Source organism: Ochotona princeps, chromosome 5 (genome assembly GCF_030435755.1).
Source record: "Ochotona princeps isolate mOchPri1 chromosome 5, mOchPri1.hap1, whole genome shotgun sequence".
Classification (NCBI taxonomy): Eukaryota; Metazoa; Chordata; class Mammalia; order Lagomorpha; family Ochotonidae; genus Ochotona; species Ochotona princeps.
In genome coordinates, this window is record NC_080836.1 from 57,466,849 (window position 1) to 57,486,551 (window position 19,703).

General features: G+C 41.4%; 1 protein-coding gene across 5 annotated transcripts in view; it reads left to right on the plus strand.

Annotated features, from left to right (window-relative positions):
* The window catches only part of OSBPL6 (oxysterol binding protein like 6), a 131,718-nt gene that overhangs the window by 17,761 nt on the left and 94,254 nt on the right, over positions 1-19,703 (plus strand). For all 5 annotated transcript variants that reach the window (XM_004577016.4, XM_004577017.4, XM_004577018.4 and 2 more), the window contains exon 2: positions 13,853-14,110. In XM_004577016.4, coding sequence (XP_004577073.2) covers positions 14,009-14,110 — 102 coding nt within the window. In that variant the 5' untranslated portion in view covers positions 13,853-14,008. The remainder of the gene's footprint in view (positions 1-13,852; positions 14,111-19,703) is intronic.

The window sequence follows — 19,703 nt, forward strand, 5'->3', positions numbered from 1 at the left end:
CCTGGCACAATTTGCCCCCAGTCTTGGCTTCTTTGTGTTCTGGTGGACGTTGTGGCCCGGCCTACCCCATTATTCTACACCTTATTCTTGGGTGTGCCTACGGGTGCTGCAGCTTGGACCAGCCTGACCTGTTCTCAATCCCAGTACTCATGAGTATTAGTGTGTTCCATGGTCATGCCTAGCTTGACCTGTCACCACTCCCAGCTCTAAAGCAAACATCTGGTGTGGCAGTCCCGCATGGGTGAGCCCACAAGTTTCCCATAGACTCTGCTCCCAGACCCAGTTCTCTCGCTTGGTGATTAGTGTCATGGCCCAGCCTGACGTGGTCTACCCCATGCCCCAACACCCACTTGTGGCTACTTTGGTCAAGCCCTGCCAGGCAGGCCACCCAGCCATGGCTTTGGTGTGTGCCAATAGGTGGTGGTTGATACCAACAAGCCTTGTTCAGGTCCCCTATATGGGTGGGTGTATTGGTTTGGCCCTGAAATATCCTCCAGTTTCCATCAAACCACCCAGTCTCAGCCTCTCATTTACCTGTAACTGCAGTAGCCTGGTTAGTGGCAATCCCCCAGAAGTCACTCCTCACAATATCACATTTGCCCTCATCAGTCTTCTGTCCTACACATGCCCAGATCCTCTTCCCTGAGCAATCCACAGCCCCCCATGCCCACAAGCATGCATATCCCCAAGGTCAGTCCTTTGGTGGTGTGTTGCTGTAGCGTGGGTCCAGACCCCCATCTGTTGGTGCTTGCACTGCACATATCTTATATAAAAAAAGCCTTCTGTGCTGGCACAGTGGTATAGTTAACACGAATTTGGCATTAACTAGGCCCAGGATGCCCACCAGCTACTAGCTGTCTTTCTCCCAGCAGTATAACACTTGCCTAGGTACAGTACAACCAGGGCAGTTGCCTACAATTTGCATGTTGCAAAACATAAATTGTCTTCTGTCTTATGTTAGGAAAGATGGAGAAATCTGAAATTAGCAAGAAACAATTAAATTCAGAATCTCCTGCAGAGATGATTTGCCAACCAGAGTGTAGATTAGTAGACCTGGCTGCTTTGGGAAGCCGCTTGGTAACTTACAGGCTTTGAAAGTACTCTTGCATGTCTGGTCCCAGGAAAGCATAGTAATGTTTTATAGTCTAGTCCAGAGGCCAGCACGTTATTGCTCATGGACTAAATCTGGCTTGCAGCCTGTTTTTGTAAAACAGTGAAGTTTTCATTGGAATTTAGCCATACTGAGTTGTTTGCATAGTGTGAAAGGCTACTTGTCTTCCACATTGGTGATGTCTGGTAGCTGCAATAGAGATCGCGTGGTTTTCAAGGCTAAAATATTTGCTCTGTAATCCTTTACATAGTAAGTTTTGCAGCCCTCTAGTCTAGCAGTCAAAGACAAGGTATAGATTTTCTCTTGTTTTCTGAGTTTGGGATGTAAGAGATTTTCCAACAGGACATAAGTGCTGTTGGTTTGTGTTTGAGCTATTAGTTTGATTTTATTTTTTACCCATAATGGACACACTACTTTGTTTAAACAGCCCATTTTCTATGATTTTTTCTGAATGGTGTAGAAATGATTTCATAAAGATCATTTAGGAATATATAAATGTTAAAAGCTCCCTATATCATTTAAATACCTATCTTTTCAGAGAAATATTTTTAATTCCTTTATTTTTGAGGCTTTAGGTCTGTAACTTGGGAATGATTCTTGGCTGACATTGTGTGTCTCCTCGCTAGTGTTGGTGTTAGCTCAGTGAAGAATGGAGCCCAAATGGCAGCCCTGTACACCTGCTCTACAGTGGCAAATGGTTAAAAGAGGGCTTGTTAGGTACCACCCTCAAGAATGTAGACAAACTCAAGAATTCTAGTTTCCAGTAAGTTCCCAGATAACATATTGGACTGGAACCACCTCTCAAAACTTCTGCCTAGATAGTACCGAGTTTCCAAAGCTTGGGTTTCATAAAGCCTTTTTTTTTAAATCCCAACAGAGCATCAAGTGATGTTAAAAACCTTCCTTTGAGTTCCCTCAGCTTATGTCTATTGTACAGGAGTCCCCAGTGACTCACATATAACTTTACACTTTCATGTCTGCTGTCCAGTCCTGAGATTCTGCTATCATCTCTTGCTTTTCCCACCTTTTCTTTGTTTTGTTTTAATAAGTTCTTTTACTGTTTGCTGTGGATTCAATGGAATTTTGGAGTGAGCTTGATTCTGTAATCAGTCTGACAGTTTTACTCGAGGCAGTCAGCAGGGTAGTGAAATAGAAGCCACAGAGCAGAGGTGTGAACCAGCACTATGATATGGGATACAGGTGTCCCAGTTGGCTTAACCAACTGTGTCACAGTACCCACCCCAGCTTTACCCCAACAGGTACATGTGCGTATATTTATTTTGTTTTAATATCCATTCACGTAAAAGACAGAGTGACTGAAAAGGAAAGACAGAGAACAATCTTCCATCTGCTGAGTCACTCCCTAGAGAGCTGTAACAGCCAGGACAGGGACAGGCTAAAGCCTGGAGCCAGAAACCACAAACTCAAGTCTCCAGCTTGACACAGCTCCGTGTGGCAAACAGCTCAAGTACGTGGGCCATTCTCTGCTGCTTTCCTGTGACAGAGTTGGGATTGGTATCAAGCCTAGGGAATCTGTGGGACTTTAAAAAAAAATGAAAATACTGTGAGATGTTTACAAGGAGAGTTCAAAACTGCATGGCACAGTAAAATTAAAAGATAGCATATGTTTTCCATGAACTTAAAGATGCTGATACAGCAGTGGCCTAAGAAATGCTCAATGACAGGCCTGGCATGGTAGCCTAGTGGCTAAAGTCTTCGCCTCACATGTGCCAGGATCCCATGTGGGCACCAGTTCAAATCCTGGTGGCCCAACTTCCCATCCAGCTTCCTGCTTGTGGCCTGGGAAAGCAGTCGTGGACGGCCCAAAGCCTGGGGATTCTGCACCCGCGTGGGAGACCTGGAGGAGGCTCCAGGCTCCTGGCTTCAAATGGGCTCAGCTCCAGCCATTGTGGCCTCTTGAGGAGTGAATCAATGGATGGAAGATCTTCCTCTTTGTCTTTCCTCCTCTCTGTGTATATGACTGTCCAATAAAAATAAATCTGAAAAAAAAAGAAATGTTCATTGCTTACTCTCAGAAAAAAATAACAATTGGTGGCATTTTCATGGCAAACTTACATACACACACACAAACACACCAGTGTTGACTCAAGTTCCCAAGGAGCTATTTCAGTCCAAGGAGAGATGTACACAGTTGGCCTCTAAGCTGGTGCAGGCCAGCTTAACTTGCCTGTAGATAGGTTATAGGGTTACCACTCCCCAGTGAAAGGAGCTGATGAGACAGAGGAGGTTGGGGCCTGGCTGTAAATCTGCAGTTGTCACCTGTTCCTAATGTATCACTGAGCTCAGGGGAAAACAAAAGTAATAATGTCCTAGGCCCCTAGAGTACCATTAGCAGTCTGGCAGGTCTTTTTTTAAGATGACCTAGTGATTTTCTCCTGGGAATGTTGAACTTTGTACAGTCATTCTATCCGGCAGACTACCGAACAGATAGAAAGCGTTAGTCTCCGAAACATTTATTTCAATGTTAAATCTAATATATAGTTACCTTAAACATTTAAATGTTAATTAAATTATATTTATTATGTTGATTATGTTTTATATTTATTATTTATATATTGTAAATTATAATACAACATTACATAATTGTTATTGTAGAATATATAATATAATAATTATAGTTATATTTGTATTATAGTTATTAAATTTAGATCATATTCAAATAAATTATATTAAATATATTTCTATTAAACTTATATATATATTTACATTTATATTTATATACATATATTGTCTGGGTTAGCATTGGGTTGACAGAGTAAACTAAAAGAACTGACAGCAAGCAGTCATCTGCAGGCAGTCATAGAGCACCCATCAGCTGCACCTGATGGGTGTAGTGGAGGATTTAATTCTTAACTAAAATGATAAGCTCAGTAAACATCCTGAATGCTTTCTGTGGCATATGACATCTGACAACAGTGGCAAAAGTGACACAGTCCCCACCCTCGAGGATCTTACAGAATCTAGTCAAATTAATCCAGTAGAGCATATGTTCAGTATTGACAAATGTGTAACATTAGAAGCAATATAGATTTGACCAAAAGTTCTAGTGGGTTAGAAAAGATTTCACAAAGGGTGGCACAATGGCTCAATTGCCTAATCCTCTGCCTGTACACACCAGCATCTTATACAGCCTATACAGCCATTGCACTTCCCATTCAGCTGCTTGCTTATGACCTGGGAGAGCAGTGGAGTCTGGTCTGGCCCCAAGATTCATTCCTCACCTACACATACAATGTCATATCCTGGGATGACCCTTGGCAGTAATTCCAAACCCCCAAGACCCCAGAGCTCGCTGTCAGGCAGCCAGTGGGCAAAGCCCAGCTCTGTTACTGCTCTGGCCACCCACAAGCCTAGAATTTGCCCGCAGCTTGGCAGTGGTGGATGGGAAGCTAGGATCCCCAGCAGGGAGCTGGCTTGGCAAAAGTTCTCCAGCCACACCGCTGGGAGATTCAGATACCTGCACCTCTGAGCAGACTGATCTGGACTGTGCTCACCAACATGGTGGCATCGGGTGGAGCCTTGATTCTGAGCATGTCCAGAGCTATCTGAAATCTGCCCACAGCATGATCGCTGAGGACGGAGTGAATTCTTGGACCTCGGACTTGGACAAGCCCAGGATTTGCTCACCACTTGGCAGCAGTGAATGGGGAGCTAGGATCTCCAGCAGGAAGCCTCGCCTGGCATGGGTCTCACAACCACAGCCACATGACTGGGAGATTCAGACACCCACACCTCTGAGCAGACTTACCTGGACTCCCAAGATTTGTTTATTAATAGAAAGGCAGATAATATTTATGGAGAGAAGGATAAACAGATCTTCCATCTGCTGGTTACCTCCCCCAAATGGCCGTAATGGCTGGAGCTGAGCCAATCTGAAGCCAGGAGCCAGGAGCCTCTTCTGTGTGCATGGTCCCAAGGGTGCACGGTCCCAAGGCTTTGGGCTGTCCTCGACTGCTTCCCCAGGCTACAGGCAAGGAGCTGGAAGAGAAGTGAAGTAGCTGGTGCTCACATTGGATGCCAATACTTGCAAAGTGAGGATTTAGGCATTGGACTCTCATACTGGGTGTTGTTTCAAATTTTCATAACAGTTTTATTTTCAAATCCTTTCTTATTTAACAGTCATTGATTTTTTTTTGCACTCATAGTTCTTTTAATACATAAATAAATTTGTGTGACTACCACCACAGAACTTCAAAAGTTGAACTATGGGATTGGCACTGTGGTATAGTGGGTAAAGCTACTTCCCACAGTACCTACATCCCATACTGGGCACAGTTTGAGTCCCGGCTACTTTGCTTCCAATCTACCTCCCTTCTAATGTGACTGCGAATGCAGTAACTGATGGCCCAGGTCTTTGCACTTGCCACTGATGTGGGATTCCTGGAAGAAGCTCCTTGCTCCTGACTTCTGCCTGACCCAGTCCCACCTGTTTGACCCTTTGGGGAGTGAACCAATAGTTAGAAGATCTTTCCCTTTCTCTCTCTCTTTATTTCTCTCTCTACTTCTGCCTTTCAGATAAATACCTAAATCTTCTTTTTAAAAATTCCATCATGGGGCCAATGTGATGGCTCAAGGGCTAAAACCTCAACTTGCAAGCATTGGGATCCCATATGGACATCAGTTTGTGTCCTGGATGCTCCTCTGCTCATCCAGCTCCCTGCTTGTGGCCTGGGAAAGCTGTAGAGAACAGCCCAAAGCCTTGGGACCCTGCACCCACGTGGGAAACCTGGAAGAAGCTCCTGGTTCCTGGCTCTTGAATTCAGATCAGCTCACTTCTGGTTGTTGCAGCCACTTGGGAGTGAACCAGTGGATGGAAGATCTTTCTGTCTCTTCTTTTCTCCATAAATATGATCTGCCTTTTCAGTAAAGATAAATATATCTTTTTTTTTAAGTTCAATCATATACTGTATTTCCAAAGGAAAGAACTTCAGACCAGAAATACTTTTATGTGTGATTGTAGAATTAATATATTGCCCAATATAAAATAAAGAAATATTTAGATTTGGAAAACATCACTCTAGATTTCACCACCTAACTTGCTGATATTTGTGCCAAAATCTTACCAGTTTTTGCCATAATTTCACCAGTTTTGCCACTCCTTCATTGGTTTCACTGTATCACATTATTAATTAATAAATATACCTTTGCATATTGATTATTCCCTTAGAACATTTATTTATTTTACATTCAGAGTCAGAGTTACAGAGACAGAGGAGGAGACAAATCTTGCATCTGCTGATTCTTCTCCCAAATGGTTGCAATGGCCAAAGCTGGGCTGAGACAAAGCCAGGAGCCAGGAGCTTCTTGTGAGTTCCCCAAGGGAAAGGTACAGGATACCATGTATGCGAGACATCTGCTGCCGCATTCCCAGCTAAAGGCAGGGAGCTGGATCCAGACATGGAGCAGCTGGTGTACAAACCATAGGAGGTGCTGATTCTGGGAAAGGATTAGCCTGTTACACCACCACACTGGCTCCCAGCATAAGTTCTTAGAAGTAGAATTATTTAATCTGATTAAACTCTTCAGAAAGGTGAAGCCAATTTAGACTGCTATCAGCAATGTATTGGCCATTTATGTATCTTTGTGAATTGCCTATGTATAGTCTCTATCATATTTCTATTCACATTCTGCTTTAAATTGTTAATTTACAAGAAAAGCACAACTTAAAAATATAAAGACTCTGCTGTACATTAATACTATTACCAGAGATTTTTTTCTTTATTAGTGTTTTTTTATTTTCATTTGTTCTTCTTTTTTTTTTTTTTTTTTTTTTACCAATATTGATGAGTAAATCATCACACCAGGCTGATTCAGTTTTTATCTAGATTTTTTTTTCCTAATGTTTTCATGCTTTTTATTTTATGCTGAAAGTTCAAGCCCTTTGGACTAAATTTGGATCTAGAGTGTTAGTAAGGAATAATACTTATTTTGTGTCTCTTGGTGGCTCGTTTCTTTTTTGGTGCTAAATGATATTGTTACTGATATTTGGAAGTTCCTTTTTATTTTGTGTTGAATGGATACACAATATTTCTGTATGCTAATGGAGTACAGTCTGTGTTTTGATGTGTCTGTAATTGTACAGCAATCAAATCAGCATTGAACATGCTTGTTGCCTCATGTATGTATGTATTTGTGATAAGAACATTTAAAATACTTTCCTTCAGCAATTTTGAAATATTTGATACAACACTCATCCTATTGTGCAACAAAATATAAGTTATTGCCCCTGTTTCATTGTAACCCTGTGGCTTTGGGGCAGTCTTCCCCTTTCCCCTCCATCCTTCTGCCCTCTCCAGCTTCTTGTTGCTGCTAATCTGCTCTCTGCTTCCGTCAGTCAACTTCAGCATCTCTACCACTTTGCCTGACTTACTTTACATGATATCCTCCAGGTTCACTCATGTTGCTTCCAGTGTCAGGATTTAATTATTTTTTATGACTGAGCAGTATCCCATTTTGTATTTATACCATGTTTTTTATTAGCCACTTATGTGTTGATGGGAATCTAGGTTGATTCTATACCATGGCTATTGCAAATAATGCTATAATAAATGAAAATGCTGAGGTCTCTTCAATAGACTGGTTTTGTTTTATTGTACTACTGGGATTACTGGATCCTAAATTAACTGTATTTTTAGTGTTTTAAGAAATCTGTGGAGATTCCTTTAAGTCCCTTTTGTCATTGCATAGATTAGCTTTTGGAATTTCTGCTTTGTTCCATCAATCCATCCGCTCTTCATACCCTGTTGCTATTACATAGTACAACATTTACATTGTTTTAACGTGGTGGGATAAGAATTTTCTATTTTTTATAATTTTCTATGTTATGTTTAGATGCTTGCTTTTTTTTATGGGAATTGGATTTCTTTTTTTTTTTTAATTATTTATTATTTAACTTCATTAATTACATTGTATTATGTGACACAGTTACATAGATACTTGGGTTCTCCCACCCCTCCCCAAACCCTCCCACCATGGTGGATTCCTCCACCTTGTTGCATAACCACAGCTCAAGTTCAGTTGAGATTCCCCCATTGCAAGCGTATACCAAACATAGAGTCCAGCATCTTATTGTCCAGTCAAGTTCAACGGCTTCTTAGGTATACCCTCTCTGTTCTGAAGACAGAGCTAGCAGAGTATCATCCCAGTCAATTGAAAGCTCCAACATACCATCAGCAAAAATTTACATCATTATGGAATTAATTGACATAGTAATGAGTAACCAATATGTTAAAAGTAAATGCAAGTTCCCAGCCACCTTCTGTGACCACCTCACCTACACTTCAATTAAGGGTACTTCCAAATAATACTACCAAGTTCTTAAAATTCCCTTTATGATTTTGCTAACAGTTGCAGTAGAGTGTATAAGTATGTAATAAATGTTTTACTCTATTTAATTCAATGTGAAAGTTAAATCAGGTAGAAAATTTACATTTGTAAGAAAACAAAGCAAAACAAATCCTTTTTTATCTCTTCTTTTCCCTACTATCATCCCATTCCTTGCCCATCACATTTGAAAGTTGCATACAAAGTATGGTCAACACAAAGCACGATTTATTCACCACTTTTCTTAAGAACACACATTTAGCTTGTGCTTCTGTAACATTCTTTGTTTTGGTGAGCACATCTTTACACACATAGAGGGTGGCCAAGTCCACAGACTGCAGCCAGACATCCTGGTTTCCAGCTTGTAACATGACTAACCTCTTTGTTAGCCTCTCCCTGGCTTCAGGTTCCTCATTCACATGAAAGGGTCAGCGAATAGCTCCTGGCATGCTGTTGTTGAGAGGAGTATGAATGAGGACTTGTAAAGCACTCAGCTGGTGATGGGGGCTCAGTGACAATGATTGCTATTATCCTGGCGATCTTGTGTGCACTGGAGAGATTTCTTCATAGAGACCCTCTATACGTTAATGTCACTGCTGGGATTTGTGTGGCTTTATGAATTGATTTCCCATGTGGAAAAGATTCCTTCATTTCCAACATTGGATGTTTTGAGTTTCTACTTTCTTCTGTACCTGAAGATCTTTGAATTGCCTTTTGGAATAAAAGGAAATACATTTTGTGTATCAATTCTGTGGCCGACAATTTTTACTAAAAGCTTGTATTTTTGTACTGATTTTTATCTGACTTCCTTGTGTTTTATAGATGACCAGATACATCATCTGTTCTCTAGCACTTACAGAACAGTTAAAAGGGCAGTAGCCAGCATCATGTCCCATTACTGATGTTAATGGAAATCGTTTTAATGATGTTTCACCATTAGAACTGAAGCCATGCTGACGTGTGTGTGTGTGTGTGTGTGTGTGTGTGTGTGTGTGTGTCTGCTTATGTGTTTTCAGGTACAGAAACAACAAAGACACATATCTGTGGTTCTAAGATTTTTTTTTTTTTAATTTGGGAATGGAAAGGAAATGTATGACATACTTTTTATCAGTATGATGTTAGAGTATTTTGATTTTAATCTGTTATTCTAGCTAGTAACTATAGATTTTAACAGTCATCTCTTAATTTAGTATCTTGTGTTCCTTTGCTCTATACTTTGATAGCCTTGTTTGTATCTTTATGGTTCATTTTATCTTTTTTGTCCTAGTTAACATAGTTCAATAAACTCAAAGAAATAGTCCTTAGATTTATCAACTGAATTTCATGAGTGTATTATATATACTTTATGCATACTTGTCTTTTCTGATTTCAGGTTATAAGCTGTCAGGTCTGTCACTTACAGACTATAAGTTCTAGCATGATTTAGAGGAACTAAAAGGGAAACAGCACCATGAAAGTGGAATTTCACCTTTCAAACTGTGGCAGATAAAGAAGTAATTGAAAGCCATGCATAGGGTTCAGTAGGCTGCAAAGGCATGTTAGCAAGGAAAAACCTTCAAAAATTAAGGGAAAGAAGGAAGAACCAAAAAATAGGAACTATAAATTACAGTTTCTTAACAACTCACTCTGATCATTATGAAAGGGGCATCATAATAAAAAATTATGCAAAAAGTTTAATTGTGAGGGATAGTTTCATTAATCACTTGCAAATAAAAAGCTGGTATGGAAAAAGAGCAAGAAAGTACTAAACACAGAATCTTTTAATTTGTGTTTTATTTGTATTTTACTTAGTTTTTAAGATTCCATATGATCAGTAGATACAAGTCTTAAGAACATAATGGTAGTCCCTCCCTCCCTCCTACCTTCCTCCCTTCTCTCTTTCTCGCTGTCTTGTCTTTATTTTTAGTTTTTAAAATAACATTTTAAATTTACATTACAGTAAAAAAAAAGCTTATTCACTGAAAAGAAGGTTAACAAGTCAAAAATAAGAAGATCTTAGTTTAGAGGGAGCACAGCTAACAGCTATAAACAAAATTGAACACTACAGTTTTAATGATGTAGGGTTGCTTTAAAATTTACTGTGGATGAATGAAATCTGGGAAAGTCATTCTTCTATCCCCCCTCCAAAGGCAGTTTTTATTGATATGAAGAGAACAAATGCTGTGTGTTCCACAGGTACAGCTCCAAGAAGGCACCCACACTTCCCCCACTCTCCTGCTTCCCCAAAGCCCTCCCTCCCTTCCCTCTCTGCAACGCTATTTCTTATAAAGATCATACATAAAAATGTAACTGTGGTGAGCTCTTTTGAGAAAAATCACGTTGCTTCAAAATATACTGAATTTAACCTGGATGTCTCAATAGAAGATGGTTGCATGCGTTGTGTGTGTTGGTTTTAACTGTAGTAATCAAGATTTGGGGTGTCAGAATTTCGGTTTACAGTGAAAACTCATAGTGTGATACAGTTGGTGGGGAAAATCCTACTGCAAATAATATGATTGGTCTTCTAATATTCTAATATTCTAGAACCAACACTGATAAAGAAGGTTATCTGAAAATGTTAAAACTAGAAATCAATTCAAATATTATCAAATGTACATTAATCTTTCCTAATAGTTTTTATAGTATGTGATTTGATTGGATTCTTCGAAAAGGTCATGGAAAAATTGAACAGCTCAAAACAAAAAAAAGATAATTTCTAATATCTGAATTTTTTTTTGCTTATTTGAAAGAGCGATCTTCCATTTCCTGGTTCACTCCTCAGATACTTGCAACAGCTGGAGCTAGGCTAGGAGCATGAAAATCTTACAACTACCCAAGCTTTTTGACCCCCACGTTTTTTGACTCGTTTATGATAGAATCACAGCATAGTTCAGGCTTTGTAGTCCTAAGTTTTAAATGTGTTTCTGAATATGTAGAATTTATGACAATTATGAACATCAAAGTGTGAAGTCTTCCCACTACCACTTGCTTTCATTAGATTCTTGGATCATAAATCTGAAATTATATCACTGAGCACACCTTAGAGTGTGTAACAATACTTATTTTGTTCCCACTGGTAGGAAGAAAGCAGCAGGAAAATTACATGTTCAATCTTATATTGCTGTTATTTTCAGCCACAATACTTTTTCTTGCTAAGCGTAGTGATTATGTTGGTGTTATGTTAGTGTAATACATTTTGAAACAGAGCCAGTGAAATGGATCAAATACTTGTTTGTAATTATTTGGTGTGATTTTTGAAGGTCAATCTCATTTTTACCTTTAATATATTAGTACTTGGAGCGTTTTGTTTAACATTTCTTAAAAATTAATAGAAACAATATTAACCCGAAAATCAAATCATGAAATGAATTCTCATCACTTTTCTTCCTCTTGATATTTTTTTCAATATATTGAAAATTGGAATTCAAATAAAATGTTGCTTTTCATCACAAACTAGTTATCCTGAAAATGTAATTTTTAATTAACAAAAAATGAAGGCGTTAGAATTGGTGTTGATGAAATTGCAGTTGGCTGCAGTTAAAAATAAAGTGTCCAATAAAGGAAGTGTGGCTTGAATTTACTTCCACGTGGATAACGGTTTAATGAGTTAGATTATTGCAGTGTCATCCCCTGGGGGCATTTGAACAGATCACAGAACTACCATGTATTGGCCCCATGTAAATATCTTGTACCTAATGCGAAATCCTTCCAGTCAAGAATCGGAGCCACGTTCTTCCTTTCTCTTTTTTGGCCCCAGAACTTGGCTTCAGAAACTTCATTCACACTTATTAAGCTCCCTTCACAAAGCAAAAAGATGCAGTGATCGTCTATCAAGTATTGTCTTGTTGCTACCTTTTGCCAGTACTAAATGAAACTTCTTTTGTAGCCAACAGAAGTGCTCTAATGCTCTTACATTTTATTTTTTCCAAAGACTTAATTTTAAGAGATAGTCTTATCGTGTATTGAGGGTAAGCAGGTTTTAACTTCTGCTGAGGTGATAGTAAAAGCTGAGATCTTCACTTAAATTTTTTTGTTTATTTGAAAGGTAGAATGATGGGAGAGGTAGATGCAAAGAATGGCAAAGAGAGACAAGACATCTTTCATCTATTGTTTCATTTTGCCAATTGCTGTAAAATCCAGTGTTGGGTCAGCGGAAGCCATGAGCCCAGGATACCATTTGGATCTCTCACATGGAGTAGTTAATAGTTGAGCCCATCTTCCGTTGCCTACCCAGGCACTTCAGCAAGGGCCTCCATTGGAAGCGTAGCAACTGGGACTCAGTCAGTTTGATATGAGATGCTGCTTCATAGGCTGCAGCTTACCTTGCTGTGCCATAATGTCAGTACTGAAGCTTGGAATCTTAAGAAAGGGTAACAAGTTATGTTTACTAGCATACCCAGTGTTTTCAGCTTATAAAAATCCACTCTTAGGGACCAACACAATGGCTCAACTGGCTGAACCTCTACCTGCAAGTGCTGGCATGCCATATATGGCAGCGGTTCAGTTCCCAAATGCCCCACTTCTATCCAGCTCCCTGCTTGTAGACTGGGAAAGTAGCAGAGGATGACCCAAATCCTTGAGACCCTCTACCTGTGTGGGAAACCTGGAAACAGCTTCTAGCTCCTCACTTTGGATTGTCTCAGTTCCAGTTGTTACAGCCATTTAGGGAAGAGACCCTGTGGATGCGAGGTCTTTCTGTCTCTTCTCTCTGGAAATCTGCCTTTCTAATAAAAATAAATAAATATTTCTTAAAAAGTGAAGCAAACAGAACTCAAACTAGTGTTTATATGGGATGCTGGCATTTCAGATGACACCTTAACCTGTTATGTCTCAGTGCCACCTCCAAGAATATAAATTTTTTATACATTTGGGAAGGCCAAGTTCCAGTTGCTTCCAAATTAGGGCCAAGTGTCTATGCTTCCAAGATGACACCTTAAATATGATAACCACTGGAGGGGAAGAATGTCTTGTCTTCTTGTGGCAGAAGAACTAGAACCCGTCCCCTGACTCTATTTATGGTAGCAATAATCTGTTCTTGTAGGTGATGCCCTCAAGACCCCATTATACACCTCTTCCCAATATTGTGCTGGCTATTAAATTTTTAACACTTGAATTTTGAGGAACGCATTCAGATCATCACAGCCAACGAGGCTCCATGGGGACTGGTCTTAGCTTTTCTTTGGCCATTATGTCACTCTCTCTCTGCTCTAATCAGATTGACCACCATTAATTCCTTCATCATGCCATGTTGGGCACCCAGGTATCCAATTCACTGCTCATCTGTCAGATCTCATCACTGACTTCCAGACCCATCTATTCACTGAAACATGTATCTTCATAATAAATGGACATCTACCTGGTTTTAAATTTTTGCTTGTCTTTCACTAACCTCGGGTTTTTGTGCTTGCCTTTTCTTAGGTGGTGTGGCTACCCTCAGTGTTTGCGTGCTCCTTCCTAGTCCAGTGTGATTTTCTGAAATGGAATGAGGCAGAACAGTCATCACCCTTCGGTGTGCAGACCCGAGAGAAGACTGGGATGGTCTTGAGTGCACGTTACTAGAATCCAGTTGCGACGATGAGTTCAGACGAGAAGGGCGTATCACCTGCTCATAAAACATCCACACCAACCCATAGAAGTGCCTCCTCTTCAGCATCGTCCCAGAGGGACAGTAGGCAGGTAAGCGAAGAGTGGAAAATGCATGTTATTTTTGTCCTTTCAGAATCATTAAGAACAGATAGATTGCTCATTCTTTTTGAAATTTTGTTGTGGATACATTTATGCCACAGGACCAAGTGTTGCTTTATGTAGATACACCTGATGGTATCAGGAAGCGCCTGCCCTTTTTTTTCTGTGGTTTAGGATACTTTTCTAGAATGCAGAGCACAAAAAGGAGACATGGTCCTGGGGGGAGGCTTTTGGTTTGCTCACAGCATGTATCAGGAGGGGAATCCAGCATCAGGACCTTGAATTTTCCTTCCTCTCTTCCATGAAAGTGGATTGGCATCTATGAACCTGCACTTACTGGATTTCTTCCCATAAGATTACCACTGGTCCGCCAGCCCTAACTTCTGTTTGGCATTTTGTAGAATCTATCAGATCCAGAAAATGCCTTACAATTAATGTTATAATATCATGGAATTGAGAGCACTGAAAAACTCAGTGTTTAAAAGCAATAAACAAGGGAAACTGTCTTTGTTTAGATATAGTAGAAAACATCTATCCCTTGTCTCATGTGAGTCAATTCTGTACTAATTTTGCTTACAGTTATTACAGAACTAGTTTAGTGGCTCTTCTACGTCCAGTGTTTGGGGATTCATTGTATGAATATTCTTCATTTTCAAAAGAAGTGGTTTGGGCCGGAGATCTGAGCACCTCAACCCCCGGGCAGCCATGCTGCTCTGGGGCTCGGGTTCTCCCCATCTCCAGCACAGCACACCCAGGTACATGGGCTGAGCGACTCCCGGGCGTCTTCCAGATTTGCTGGGATTCTTGGTTGACTACCCTCTTTTGGGCCGAGAGGGTGGGTCCTAGGGTCCTGAGAAGCGGATTTGGATGTCCCCAGCGAGCCACACAGCGGCAGTTGGAGGAGGAGCCGGGGGGGTGGGGCTGAGATCCGAGTGCCTCAACCCCTGGGCAGCCATGCTGCTCGGGGGCTTGGGTTCTCCCCATCTCCAGCACAGCACACCCAGGTACATGGGCTGAGCGACCCCCGGGCAGCAAGTGCACCTTTTGGCGCCAGGATGTGCCTGCTGGCCGCCTGGCCAGGGAGTTCTGGAATTTGGGTTCTTTGATATACTGCATGAATGGCTCCAGGCTGAACCCACAGTGCTCTGGGGATGTGTATCAATCCTATAGATTCTCAATGGCAGTAAATCTTCCTCTGACAATCCTGTACTCACTTTATAGTGCAGATTGCCAATCACCAGTTCATTTAAAGGCAAAATTACGGGCTTGTCCAGCAGGATGTCCCCATTGCCTAATAGGATGATGTATTAACAGAGGGGTCACAGTAGGCAAGACCATGACATTGACTGGCATTGGAGAACCATACCCTGGGTTAGAATGTGTCGGGCTGTGTGGGCCAATCCCCGTGGAAATTCTGACCCCACTGGATGGTTTAGGAGGGCCGGTGGAGACAATGCAAGAGGTATGACAGTCTATGGGGCGCGCTGAGCTGATGCACAGCAACCACTGGCATACTTAATACTGGCTGGGAACAGGCCTGGTTGGGGAGCTTGGGGGAAGCCTTGGCTGGGTGGAGTCCACCACTAAGGAACGCAGGAACTGGAAGGGGGCTGAGTTCTGGTCGTGTCACAGTTATAGTCCCTTGGCATAAATATGGATTGGGACTTGACGCACCATGCCAGGTTAGACCGCAGCACAGTTTGGTGCTCTGGAGGACCAGGGTAGACGTGGGTCGGACTCGGCTAGGTTTCAACCCCAACTGAGCCATATAAGAGCTATATGTGGGTATGAACGAGCCGTGGCTGGGCTGAAACTTCCAACAGCAGGAACCAAAATGAGTTGAAGAGCGGAGCTGGCCCAAGGAACTGCTGGTATGCGTGAAGCCTGACACCAGGAAGGGGTCTGACGGAGGAACCTGAACAGTTCCTCTGACAGGACACTGACGCTACAAATAAACGCAGGAAGCAAGGAGGTTAACAACCCAGAAGAGGCGTTGGAAAGTAACCCACTTGCATATATTGGCTCAGGGTGGGGGCGAACCTGGCTGAGTTAGCTTGTGTTATCCACTGGCAAGTCTGTGCGCTGGAGCTGTGTGGGGGTCTGGCCAGGTTCAGTTGCGATAATAATAAAAAAAAAAGTATACAATACAAAATGCCAAGGCAAGGCTGCCTGTGCTGGTTAGGAATGCAGCAGCCAACCAGCACACCTCCCACTGGTCTAACTGAAGGATGAGTGTGTGATGGCCAGAACCAGGATGGGCTGCAGTACTCATTGGTTCCAGTGGAGGTCAGGGCTGAGAATAGAACCAACCCAGCAGTTGCAACCACCAGCTGATGGGGTGATGGATTGTGGCGGGCACTGTGCTTACTAGTACATGTAGGAACCTGGTCTGGGAACACCTCAAAGTTTCTTTGGGAACTCCCTTAATCATAGTGGAGGAATCAGAACATTAACCAAGAAAAGACGGAAGATGGAATAGATCAATCCACCACCTCAGTTATATGTTGGCAGTGAAATACTGGACAAGGGGAGACGCTATGATGGTCTAAATCAATCAGTGGACTCTGCACCAGCCTCATCATACCTGGATTGTTGCTGATGATATGTTGGAGCTTCTAGTTGATCAGGATGACACTCTGCTGGCTCTGCCTTTGGACCTGAGAGGGCCTCCCTAAGAGGTCGTTGAATTTGGACAATGGGATGCTGGACTCTATGTATGGTATATGCTTGCAGTGAGGGAATCCCAGCGGAACTTGAGCTGTGGCTATGCATCAGGATGGAGGAATCCACTGGGGGGGGGAGGGTTTGGGGTGAAAGGGGGAGAATCCCAGTACCTATGAAATTGTGTTGCGTAATACATTGTAATTAATGGGAAAAAATAATAAAATTAAAAAATAAAAAAAAAAGAAGTGGTTTGGGCCAATACAGATGTGAGTGTAACCATTTTCCATTATAATATGAGAGCACTTCAAAATAGTCACGGAAAATGAAATTGAATACAAGTTTAGTTTGAAGCAAAACATTTGAAAAACATGTATACAAGGAGTCATCAAAAAGTTTGTGGAATTTTGTATTATGAAAAAAACAACACATAAATTTTAAAAAAATTTGTACCAAAATAAACTTATTTTTCATTTCATTTCTCCATGATTTTTGAGGTATTTTTTTAAAAAGATTTATTTATTTTTATTGGAAAGGCGGATATACAAAGAGGAGGAGAGACAGAGAGGAAGATCTTCCATCCAATGATTTACTCCCCAAGCGACCGCAACAGCCAAAGCTGAGCCAATCCGAAGCCAGGAGCTCAGATCCTCTTCTGGGTCTCCCACACGAGTGCAGGGTCCCAAGGTTTTGGGTCATCCTCAACTGCTTTCCCAGGCTACAAGCAGGGAGCTGGATGGGAAATAGGGCCGCCAGGATTAGAACCGGCACCCATATGGGATCCTGGCGCATGCAAGGCGAGGACCTTAACCATTACGCTATTGTGTCGGGCCCTTTGAAGTATTTTCATATTGTCTTGTGGCAATATTTAAATATGTAACTTGAAATTCTCAGTAAGTAGTTTGTTAATCTTTCGTAAAAGCTACATTTTAATGTTAAAGTATGTGGCCTAATTTGTAGAAGCGTGAGAATCACATCAAATAGATGTGGATCTGAGATGCTAGTTAAGGTGTGAATTCATTCTTGTAACAGTCAGACTACACTGCTAGGTCTGCTCTTCAGAGAATCGTAGTGACAAACCCTCACAGCATTCTTTCTCCTCTTTCTAGTGAGAAATTCCAGTGAATTTGTAAGAATCAGGGATTCCTCAACGTATGTGTCTTGCATAGGTCCTAACGCAGAGAAAATTTTTGCCATTGGTGTCCTTTGACCTGGGCTCAAAAGAAGACATCTGTTTTCCAGTACCTGTAAAATGTAATATTATTCCAATCCCAAACAGCCTGCATCTCTCATTTTTTTATTATTAATTACATTGCATTATGTAACACAGTTTCATAGGCTCTGGGATTCCCCCAACCCCTCCCTGTACCCGCCCCGCATGGCGGATTCCTCCACCTTGTTGCAGTATTACAGTTCAAATTCAGTCAAGATTCTTTCTTTGCAAGCATATACCAAGCAGAGTCCAGCTTCTTATTGTCCAGATAATGGTCTCCCCAAGAAACCGTTGAACAGCCTTAATCTCATGAAATAAGATATTGTGATGTAACCAATGAACGAACAATCTTATGATCTACACCAAAGAATTGTAAAACCTAACATAGTTTTAAGACCCTAAGCTACTTGGAAATGGAGCAGGAGAGCAGAGAAATCTTCCATCTCCTTAGAATATGTGAGGAAGACGTGAAGTATAACCTATCAGGAACATAACAGGTAGCTTATAGATAACAGACTCGAATCAGCATTAGACAATAGTAAAACTACAAAGGCATACAGGGGGAATCAAGAACAATCCTGACAACCTCTTAACAGGAAGTCATATGCACAGAGCAGCGGGGTCCCCAAAGTGGAGCAGGTGGAGAGGAGGAGGCCTATATCCCAACCCTGAAGATTCTCAGATCCTCACCAAGGACTATCAGTATGGGCACCAAAGACTACATCCCAACAGACAAGGAGACCACGGGGAATTGGAGTGCCTTCGGCAGCCGAGAACTCTGAGGTCACCTGCCCCCATTTGGATCTACCACATGGGATGCAAGAAGCCCAAATCCTTCTTCGCAGGATCCAAGGTCATCAGAACAACAGCCAGGAGCCCTGAGCGGTCAGCAGAAACAGAAGAACAATAAACTTCCTTTGGGACTAGGGAGAGGAGCTTTCTCTGGTCCTTACTTAGTTCCAACTTTGGATCCCCACCCTCTCTTGCAATGACCATCAGGGTCACTCCAGAGGCACCCCCCCAAAAAAAAAACAAACAAAAAAATTAGAATAGATAGACAGACAACAACAAGGAAAGCTTAGAACAGACAGGAAACAGTCAGTGTGGATTCGCATATACCTTACTAGGTAGGACACAAAGATTAGCTACTCCTCACTTGGGTATTGAGGATTTCTCTGCACACCCCTCCTAAAACTGTTCTGCACCTCGACTGTTGACATATGCCTTGTTAGAGTTATAGTCCAGTTTAAACTATCCTAATATCTGCCAAGTTCAACAAAATTATGCTTCAACACTATAAACTGCTAACTACTAAAATGGAAATAGACACGAGACAGCTGAATAGTACCCTATAGCCATTTTAAGGTGTATAGCAGCAGCCAGTTCTGTATATAAACTAAAATTGTCAATGAAGTAGTCACAGGATATGGTTAAGAACTTGCATTTTTTTAAAGGTATTACTCATGGTTACTCAATACCATGTCAATTAATTCCATAATGTTGTAAATTGTTGTTGATGTTGTGTTGGGGCTTTTAATTGATCGAGATGATATTCTGCCAGCTCTGCCTTCAGACCACAGATGGTCTCCCCAAGAAACTGTTGAATTTATCTGGACAATAAGAAGCTGGACTCTGCTTGGTATATGCTTGCAAAGAAAGAATCTTGACTGAATTTAAACTGTAATACTGCAACAAGGTGGAGGAATCCGC